General features: G+C 41.6%; 1 protein-coding gene across 1 annotated transcript; it reads left to right on the top strand.

The window, feature by feature from the left end:
* Positions 1 to 3,324: 3,324 nt before the first annotated feature.
* Positions 3,325 to 9,595, top strand: dhrs1 (dehydrogenase/reductase (SDR family) member 1). Its single transcript, XM_020463255.2, has 9 exons — positions 3,325 to 3,630; positions 4,072 to 4,218; positions 4,449 to 4,592; positions 4,789 to 4,868; positions 5,072 to 5,204; positions 5,434 to 5,577; positions 6,645 to 6,714; positions 8,198 to 8,278; positions 8,871 to 9,595. Exons 2-9 carry the CDS (start codon positions 4,075 to 4,077, stop codon positions 9,005 to 9,007), a joined length of 933 nt encoding a protein of 310 aa, XP_020318844.1. The 5' UTR covers positions 3,325 to 3,630; positions 4,072 to 4,074; the 3' UTR covers positions 9,008 to 9,595.
* The last annotated feature ends 1,273 nt before the right edge of the window (positions 9,596 to 10,868 follow it).

Below are 10,868 nucleotides of genomic sequence, written 5' to 3'. Positions count from 1 at the left end.
AAAATTTGAACATCTTGGCCATGTTCTGTTATAATCTCCACAGCCAGAAGAGGACTGGCTACGCCTCATAGCCTGGTTCCTCTCTAGGTTTCTTCCTACATTTTGGACTTTCTAGGGAGTTTTTCCTAGCCAACGTGCTTCAACATGTGCATTGCTTGCTGTTTGGGGGTTTAGGCTGGGTTTCTGTACAGCACTTTGAGATATCAGCTGATGTACGAATTGATTTGATGGAGTGGTGCGTTTATAAAAAGTTGTTTGAATATTACAACATGTATTAGGGACGATTAAGCAACACTTTACCATATAGAGAGGAGTTAATTTTTTCATTATCCAACCACTGTCTAATTTAGATTTCCTCTTTCTTAAATTGTTTCAGATTGATGACCAATGAATTAATGTCCCACTTCGATATGAAGGGGCAGAGGAGCAGACATGCCTTTGCTACCACTTTTAGTAGATTGACTGTTAAAGATATTTTACTGAGTGTTACTGTTATGTTGTGTCCTGCATTGTTGTCTTTTATGCCTACAGTTAGTGTAATGAAAAGCCAGAAAACTCAGGAGGTAGATTTTTGCGGGCCCTCTGGAAAGTCCAGAAATGTGTTGGAGAAGGACGCAAAGTATGTATATGAGCAAGTTGCTATTTGTTAAAGACATCCCTAAGCTATATAACTGCAACAAAATTATTCAACTAGTTCCATGGAAATACTTTTAGCCAGCTGAGTCCACAAAGTTTCTTCAAGAATGTCCTTTTATAGTTTGCTTATTAAATCTCAAATTGATAAAGTTGTAATGCGCAGATTTTCTTCACATCATGTTACAGTTTTCTTCGGGTGAAAGAGAGTCGGACCAAAATGCAGCGTGGTTAGTTCGATACATCTTTAATGAAGACAAAAAACACGAACTATACAAAAACGTACGTGAAAACCGAAACAGCCTAAACTGGTGCAAACTAACACAGAGACAGGAACAATCACCCACGAAACACTCAAAGAATATGGCTGTCTAAATATGGTTCCCAATCAGAGACAACGAGAATCACCTGCCTCTGATTGAGAACCGCCTCAGGCAACCATAGACTTTGCTAGAACACCCCACTAAGCCACAATCCCAAAACCTACGAAAAAAAAACATACATAAACACAACACAAAATAAACCCATGTCACACCCTGGCCTGACCAAATAAATAAAGAAAACACAAAATACTAAGACCAGGGTGTGACACATCAGATCTGAATCATCACATGATTCTTCGAGAGGGCCACAACGCTCCAGATCGCCTTCTTTGCTCAGAGGTCCTTGATGAGGATCTACGTCATCACACCACTTTTATTAATCATTAATCAAATACAACAATGGGCCTTTATACACTCCTAGTATTGCATGTAATTTCTGTGGGTGAATTATGAAACAATTACTGTATGCGGATGTGCTACAATGTTTGATGTAGATTTGTTTTTGCCATTGCTTGATCTATTTTAAATGTAAGAATATGATGCAGATTAACTTTAGTTGGTAACTATGGAAACAAATAGAAATGTAATGAAAAAAGTTTTCAATATCCAACTTTATCCTCAGCAAAACTTTTACAGTACACTCTTAGAAAAAAAGGTGCTATCTAGGACCTAAAAGGGTTATTCGGCTGTCCCCATAGGCGAACCCTTTGAAGAACCCTGTTTGGATCCAGGTAGAACCCTTTTGGTTTCAGGTAGAACCCTTTTGTGTTCTATGTAGGACCCTTTCCACAGAGGGTTCTACATGGAAACCAAAAGGGTTCTTTGAGGAACCAAAAAAGGTTCTTCTATACGACAGCTGAAGAACCCTTTTGTAATCCTTTTTTCTAAGAGTGTAGGTAATAAGCTGTAGTCAGGTGGTCATTACCAGGTTATGATGAGGTCTTAACTATGACCAGTAGGCTACATAATATAACACATAATATAGTGGTCAGAATTATGACCAGCTGGTCAGATAGAGGTCACAATTATGACCAACTGGTTGTATGGTGGTCAGAAAAAGACATAATATTCTGGTCAGTAAAAAGGCGACTAAAATAAGACTAGAATAAGATGTCAGAAAAATACGTCTTTCAACCAGGTTTTGCCGACTGGTCATATGGTTGTCAGAAAAAAATCATTTTTCAACCAGTTAGCGACCACAATTGGACATCATACTGATGTCTTTTCAACCAGGTTTTTCCCACTAGGTATGCAATGAGAGGGGCGAGAAATAAAATAAAATGTTATTTGTCACATGGGCTGAATACAACAGGTGCAGACCTTACCGTGAAATGCTTACTTACAAGCCCTTAACGAACAATGCAGTTCAAGAAAGAGTAAAGAAAATATTTACTAAATAAAATTAAAAAATAATCTGGTGCACAAGCACCAGAATTAAATAACAATAACGAGGCTATATACAGGGTGTATCGGTACAGAGTCAATGTGCGGGGGTACAGGTTAGTCGAGGTAATTTGTACATGTAGGTAGGGGTAAACTGACCACGCATTGATAATAAACAGCGAGTAGCAAGAGTTAAAAACAATGTAAATAGTCTGGGTGGACATTTGATTAATTGTTCAGCAGTCTTATGGCTTGGGGGTAGAAGCTGTTAAGGTCTTTTCGACCTAGACTTGGTGCTCCGGGCCCGCTTACCGTGCGGTAGCAGAGAGAACAGTCAATGACTTTGGTGCCTGGAGTCTTTGACAATTTTTTGGGCCTTCATCTGACACTGCCTAGTCCGCCTAGGTCCTGGATGGCGGGAAGACCCAGTGATGTACTGGACCGTACGCACTATCATCTGTAGCGCCTTACGGTCGGATGCCGAGCAATTGCCATACCAGGCGGCGATTCAACCGGTCAGGATGCTCTCGATGGTGCAGCTGTAGAACTTTTTGAGGATCGGGGGACCCATGCCAAATCTTTTCAGTTTCCTGAGGGGGAAAAGGGGTTGTCGTGCCCTCTTAACGACTGTCTTAGTGTGTTTGGACCATGATAGTTTGTTGGTGATGTGGACATCAAGGAACTTGAATCTCTTGACCCGCTCCACTACAGCCCTGTCGATGTGAAGCGGGGCTGATCAGGCCTACCACTGTTGTGCAAAGTACAGATGAGACAACCAACATAAAAAAAAATGCATTTTACATTCCAACAGGCAGACCATGAGGACAGGTATAATTTGTTCTCAGAACAGGGTGCCAATATTTATGTTTATGACATTTCCCCACTACCCCTGGGTGTGGGGTGTGGACATATAACACAAAGTTAGCCTAAGATAGAAATATTGACGTAGTTTCACAGGTAATTTGAGTTCCCCACAAATATCACATTTCTCCAAAACATAAGGACGATCTTTACCGTTTATGATTATATTTATGTTTTTGTGTAACGTAGGTCTACCATTTCTCTGCTCTTAAGGTTGGGTTGGACGCACTTTTATTGTACAGTACAATTGAATCTAGGTGCTCATATTATGAACATTACGGTAGTTGAGGCACGGTTACATGGGCTGATTTCCATATCAGTGCGTATACTTGGCTATGTACATACTCAAACAGTCCACCATATTATCGACTGGCGATACAAGAGGAATCTCAAGCAACTGTTTACGCCAACGTTTTGAAACTGATAAGAGGTAAAACAACAATAGTACAGGATTATTTGAGGACGTGATTGAAAAATGCTGCTACGTTTTTTGTTTTGTTATATAAAGGGCAGTAAAAGAGTGTGTTATTTTTCTTGTTTGGTAACGTTAACCGACCAAACCTTAGTTAATTAAGGCGATATGTTAAGCGTGTTTTGGTCTTTCTCGCTCAATCGCTGGTTTACCAAATGATGCTCTAGTCATAATGTAACATTAAATGTTACCAAACACAGTATCATACTGAGGTCCAGAATGACGTCGTTACCCACTATACTTGTCAAAAGGTGGCGCTATATCCCCATATTTTTTTAACCGTATTTTCCTACAGTGTAGGCCCAGGCAAGATTAATGTATGCTGTTTGCAAAAGTTTCAAACATCACAACTTAAATTCACCATCCATTTTAATTCCCTTCCTTTTTCCCCCTCATCAGCTAATGGCCCTCTCAGGCTGGGTGTGTTTGGTGACAGGTGCCTCTCGTGGCATTGGAAGAGGCATTGCCCTGCAGCTGTCAGAGGCGGGAGCTACTGTCTACATCACTGGCCGCCAGGAGAAGACCCTGAAGGAAACTGCTGCTCAGGTGAACATTCATACTTTCATGTGTACTAAATGTCCCTAGTAAACATGAAAGTTTAATGGAGGTCCCGTGAGGAAGGTGACAAACAAGGCTGAAAGATATTTCCTCTGAATACTGTTGTTGGGGGGGGGGGGGGGGGGGGGTTCAGTGAGACAATTAGAAGACATAGTGACCACTATGTTGTTTGGTCGAAGACTTAATGAACCACTTTCCTTCTCCAATCTCAATGGCAGGTGACGGAGAGGGGTGGGAACTGTGTGCCAGTTGTATGTGATTCTTCAAGTGATGAAGACCTAAAATATCTATTTGATCAAATCCAACGTGAGCAGAATGGCAGACTGGACATCCTAGTGAACAACGCCTATGCTGGTGTACAGGTCAGTGACATCGTTGCAGGGAAAACTGTCAATAGACTACATGGCAATAAGTTATTGACAGGGTTTGAAAAAACGACACCGGTTGTTTGACGTGACATCAGCGTATGGAGAGGGAATTTCAATCACTTATCAAAAGAAAAGTGTAAAAAGTCTTTATGACTAATGACGATGATGATGATTTGTAATGTTATTTCAGGCTGTTTTCACTAACATGGGGAAGAAGTTCTGGGAAACCGATCCAACCATATGGGATTCCATGAACAACAGTGGCCTTAGGTACTCTCTCATTTGTTTAGTAAGGTCTTGCTTTGAACTGCACCCTAATTGCCGTGTTTCAGTCTCTGTGTTCCGATGGGCAGACAGCTTTCAGCTCCTGACAGTCAACTCCACCTTATACTCACAAGTCAGTAGCAGATAAGTAGACAACAGTGCTTTGGTTATCTGTACGTTTTGACACTTTGCCTTTTATTATCCGTCAGGGGACACTATTTCTGCTCAGTGTATGCTTCACGGATGATGGTGGCACAGGGCAGGGGCTTGATTGTGGTCATCTCTTCTATGGGAGGGTTGAGGTATCTCTTCAACGTGTCATATGGGGTTGGTAAGGCTGCGGTGAGTTCTGCCATCTCTGTGCTCCTAATTGTTAATTATCTGCTCACCTCAATGACATGTCCTATGTTTAGTGTAAATAACTGTGGTCATCCAAAGTAATGCAGATCTTGAACACATTACTCCCTCTTTAAGTTCAAGTTCATGTGTTGCTGTTTGTTCAATTTTAAACAAGTGCATTTTGTGCTTTATTTGATCTCAGCTCTGATACTCTAATCCATATCCTCTCCAGTGTGACAGGCTAGCTGCAGACACAGCAGTTGAGCTGAGAAGCAGGGGAGTGGCCTCTGTCAGCCTGTGGCCGGGAGCAGTTCAGACAGAGTTGGTGTCTCAACTCGTCATTGAGAAGGATGCTACACCGGACGTTGATCCTAAGGTAGATGATAAACCATTAGACAGGGCCTAAAATTAACTTTTTGGTCCACCAGCCACTGTGGCAAGTAGATTTTAAAAATCTACCCTTTTAAGGGCGAGAGGTTACCATGGTAACGGGGCCACTGTGTGTGTGTGTGAGATGGGATCTGACTAGGGCGTCTCCACTATCAGCTAAAGCAGCAGACTCAAACTAACTTTGAAAAACAACCTGGGCTTTTGAACAAAACTATATCAATAGCCAGTGTAACTGGTGTGAAATGGCTAGCTAGTTAGCGGGGTGCGCGCTAATAGCGTTTAAATCGGTGACGTCACTTGCTCTGAGACCTTGAAGTAGTTGTTTCCCTTGCTCTGCTTTTGTGGAGCGATGGGTAACGATGCTTTGTGAGAGGCAGTTGTTGATATGTGCAGAGGGTCCCTGGTTCGAGCCCAGGTAAGGGCGAGGAGAGGGATGGAAAGAACTGTACACTAAGAAACACGAGGACAAAGTCTCACTTTGTAGACTTTCGAGTAAATTAGACCAACTTTTATGCCTGTGCACAGCGCCTACAAAAATGAATCTATCAGTACTTCACTCAAGAATGCACAGCTCTCCATCCAGTTGGTGTTGCTGTGTGAGGGGGATATAGGATTCGTATTTCTTTTGTGTAACTAGCAGATATGAAAGAAAAATGCTGCAGTACCTGTATTTCTGCTGTTTTCTCGCAACATGTACATGTGCTCATATTTGACTTTTGACTATTTTTATTCGCAAATGTCATGCTCGCACTGTAGAGCCTGGCACATTGACCAACCGCCAACATGGCTGGTGAAATAGATATTCTTACCTGCCAATACTTAAATCTACCTGCATCTGTTCATTTTATGCCTTGATTAGAGTATTGCCATTCTGTATGGGTGGTTTGAGAGACTGATGCAGTTTTCTCCAAGTTCAGTAACCTGAAAATAAGGCTGTGTGGCTTGTGCACCAGATTATTTGCTAAATTATATATTTTCAAAAGCTTTACTAGTTCTTATTCTCTCTTACTGTATTGAGTTTGTGCAAATGACATAACTCCCTGTTTCTCTCAGTTCAGAGCCTTCTTTGCCAATGGAGAAACCACAGAGCTGAGTGGGAAGTGCATTGTTGAGCTGGCGCAAGGTACATTATGCTACAGCATGTACATGACCATGCAGCATTACATTTCTACAGTTGATAATAAAGCCACATTTTATATTAAAATGGGGGGGGGGTAAACAAAAGTAGCTTCTAAGCAAAATACAATTTCTCAAGCAAGAATTTAGCTATGACTGTCTGGGAGTGGCCTGAGAGAGGGGTCTAATTGGATGAGCCTAATGGGAGGGTTGTGTAACCTGAAAAATGGATTTTATTGCCAGGGAGGATGGCAAACTCTCTTTGTTATTGGTCTATTAACTTATACCGTGACGTTCAAAAAACCCCAATCAGCCAAACCAGCTGAAATTTCAGGCGGTCTTTTCATACAGCTCTTACACTAAAAGTGTAAACATTTTAGCAGTCGTGCTTATCCACAGCGACTTACAGTAGTGAGTGCATACATTTTCATACTGGTCCCACATGGGCATTGAACCCACAACCAACTGAGCTACACGAAACCATAATTTTCACAATTTTACAGTATTATTGCAAACTCATAGTGTGGATACATACATATACAGTTGAAGTCGGAAGTTTACATACACTTAGGTTAAATTAAAACTCGTTTTTCAACCGCTCCACAAATGTCTTGTTAACGAACTGGTGCTGTGGTGGTGGTGCTTTGCTGCAGGAGGGACTGGTGCACTTCACAAAATGGATGGCATCATGAGATGGGAAAATTATGTGGATATATTGAAGCAACATCTCAAGACATCAGTCAGGAAGTTAACGCTTGGTCACAAATGGGTCTTCCAAATATACAATGACCCCAAGCATACTTCCAAAGTTGTGGCGAAATGGCTTAAGGACAACAAAGTCAAGGTATTGTAGTGACCATCACAAAGCCCTGACCTCAATCCCATAGAAAATCTGTGGGCAGAACTGAAAAAGTGTGTGTGAGCAAGGAGGTCTACAAACCTGACTAAGTTACACCAGCTCTGTCAGGAGGAATGGGCCAAAATTCACCGAACTTATTGTGGGAAGCTTGTGGAAGGCTACCCAAAACGTTTGACCAAAGTTAAACCATTTGAAGGCAATGCTACCAAATACTAATTGAGTGTATGTAAACTTCTGACCCACTGGGAATGTGATGAAAGAAATAAAAGCTGAAATAAATAGTTCTCTCTACTATAATTCTGACATTTCACATTCTTAAAATAAAGTGGTGATCCTAACTGACCTAAGACAGGGAATTGTTACTAGGATTAAATGTCAGAAATTGTGAAAAACTGAGTTTAAATGTATTTGGCTGTGGTGTATGTAAACTTCCGACTTCAACTGTATATGTAAACACATAAACACAGGAAAATCACTTTTTTTGACAGCACGGTCCCTTTAACAAAACAGACTGACTGTCATTTGAAGATTACATTGTTTTAGATCTGGGCTTTCACCTTTACTGTTTTGATTTGCAGATTTGTCATTCCAAAGCTTCATTTGTGTTTTGTATTCTCTTTATGATTTGAAGATAAAAACCTGATGTCGCTGTCAGGAAAAGTGTTGATGACCTGTGACCTGTCTAGGCGATACGGAATACAAGATGTTGACGGTAAAATATCACTCCCATCACTAATTTTAGTTAAGTGAACGGTGATCATGCACATTTCCAATAGGCTAAATATCGAGGGTAGGCTATTATTTGAATGCTGGTGACATGATCGGTGCTTGGCTGACGATTATCATATACAATTATATTGCTCTTAAGCCATGTACCAACATATAACCCCTTGTCCACTTAATCAGCCAACTCTGGTCTAGAGAGCATGTGCCAAAACCAGATTGGGCAAGTTTGCTATTTATTGCAACAGTTTTTGTGGCAAAACCATCGTTAGAGTTGAAAATGCAATGGAAACCCATTTAACTTGTCTTTTATTCAGTGCATTTGAACGTATGTGCGCTCTGTCATCATGCACAGCCTTTTATCTGCAACAAGTCAGTTTGTTGGAAACACCTCTAGTGGGGAAATGTGCATATTTTACTATATTCACATGAAAATCTGTCACCAATTGGATGGAAACCTAGCTATTGTAGTGTGTGTATACCCCCCCCCAAAATATATCTATTTGCATGCAGAACTGTACATAGGCCTTCACAACACACTGTCTTCACATCTTTTACGAATTACTTCCTCTTTGTTTCAGGCCGCAGTGTGACTGACTACACCTCCCTTAAATTCCTCCTGACCCAGGTCCCATATCTTTCGTGGCTCTCCTCGATTGTACCCTCATTCTTCCGGGTTCCTCGGTTTGTTCTTACCCTCACCAACGGACGTTTCTGAGCCACCCCAAACTCCTCTGTGACACTTAGATTACTGCAGTGTCAGTAATCTACATTTATATGGTATTCCTATACATAGAATACTAAATCATTTATAATTCTGTGTTCATATGCATAAGAAGGATCTGCACCAGTATTATGAATATTACAAGAGTTTATAAGCTTGTATGTGATTAAACTTGCCTATTGCCTCTGACATACATTGGGAAATGCCCCATACAGTACATGTCAAAACCTATGAGTGGAATGGTATCCAAAACATCAAACACATGGTTTCCATGTGATTGATGCCATTCCATTCTCTCTGTTCCAGCCATTATTATGATATGTCCTCACCTTAATTAACAGTTTAAACAAAAGGACTGATAACTTTCTTTGACAAAATGCTATTTTTGAGGTGATCAAAATGAAGGTATGCTGAATTTAAATTTTAAAAAATGAAGGTATGACTATAACACTATACTGAATATTTCATCATATGAAGAGAAATTCCAGCAGTGATGTTTTGCTGCATTTAAAAACACTAAGCGAATGCATTTTGTAATACTGATAAGTAAATAAAATTCTATACATTCCTATACCAACTTGATACTATTTGTTATGTCTGTGAAGCAGGCACTTTACTTTTCACTCATCTAGCAAACTGGGGCCATACTTGCGAACATTAGAAACAGTTTATCCGGCCTCACAAGTGGCGTAGCGGTCTAAGGCATGAGCCATGAGCTGGCGCACAATTGACCCAGCGTCACCCGGGTTAGGGGAGGGTTTTGCCGGGATTTATTTTCTGTCTTTGCAAGCTGACTTCGGTTACCAGCTGGACGGTGTTTCCTCCGACACATTGGTGCGGCTGGCTTCCGGGTTAAGCGAGCGGTGTGTCAAGAACGAGTGCGGCTTGGCAGGGTTGTGCTTTGGAGGACGCAAGGCTCTCGTCTTTCGCCTCTCCCAAGTCTGTAGGGGAGTTGCAGCCATAGGACAAGACTAACTACCAATTGGATATTACGAAAAAGGGGTAAAAGTAGGCCCCACCCAATTGTTTTCTTCTTCTCCATCTCAAAATGCGCATCAGCCAATTAAAATCGTTGATTTAACAGAGCCTTCAAATCCCTCTAATTATTTGGAACGGTTCTCATAGCTGTCACCACAAAGCTGTCACCACAGCCATCTTACCACACAGCCAATAGGTTCCATCAATAGGTTCCATTTAGAGCTCCTCAGAAAGGGATAATAACATTATAGACTGAAATACCATAAGTAACATTACCAGGTTCCCCAGTGTCGGCATTGTTAATGGTTAACTGTGGTTGTGTAATGCAGAAAACGTCAATGGGTCAGGGTTATGTGGCATCTCTACTAAGAATGGTAAGGCCATTTGCATAGTCAGATTTACCCCTAGTGGTAAACCTGCTCCTACCTTAACTGGCCCCAACCCACACACCCAACACACTTTTTGTCCAGACGTAAGATTAGCAACCATATCTGCTCTAGAGAGGAACAGATTGTCATCATGGTTATGGGGGCCCAGCAGGGCTCTCCTTCTCGGCCACTACTCTGGGCCTGCATTGTTCCCTTTGGCTTAGGACTCATCTCATCTACTTCTGTCAGGTTTCCCCCAAGAGGACAACCTACTGTTCTTATTAGCACTCCTGTGCTAATTCAGAGGAGGGCCACACTGCACCACCGGAACTGGCGAGGCCCCATCTTCTTCTGTATCAGGAACTCGTCTGCAGTGCGACTCATGGATCCAGGTATCTCTCTCAGCAACTTTCACCGCAGTGGGCGTGGTCAGATGAACTTGGTATGGGCCTCTCCAACGGGGTTCCTTCCAACTCTTTCTCCTAAAGTCTTTCACCACCCCGAAATCA

This window comes from Oncorhynchus kisutch, linkage group LG27 (genome assembly GCF_002021735.2).
Source record: "Oncorhynchus kisutch isolate 150728-3 linkage group LG27, Okis_V2, whole genome shotgun sequence".
Lineage (NCBI taxonomy): Eukaryota > Metazoa > Chordata > Actinopteri > Salmoniformes > Salmonidae > Oncorhynchus > Oncorhynchus kisutch.
This window is presented reverse-complemented; position numbering and strand designations above follow the sequence as displayed.

Excerpts from the sequence above, each read along its gene's own strand:
- dhrs1 (XM_020463255.2), top strand. The coding sequence starts at position 4,075 with ATGGCCCTCTCAGGCTGGGTGTGTTTGGTGACAGGTGCCTCTCGTGGC. Across the intron at positions 4,593-4,788 it reads ACGCCTATGCTGGTGTACAG|GCTGTTTTCACTAACATGGG; the intron begins GTCAGTGACATC and ends ATGTTATTTCAG. Across the intron at positions 6,715-8,197 it reads CATTGTTGAGCTGGCGCAAG|ATAAAAACCTGATGTCGCTG; the intron begins GTACATTATGCT and ends TATGATTTGAAG.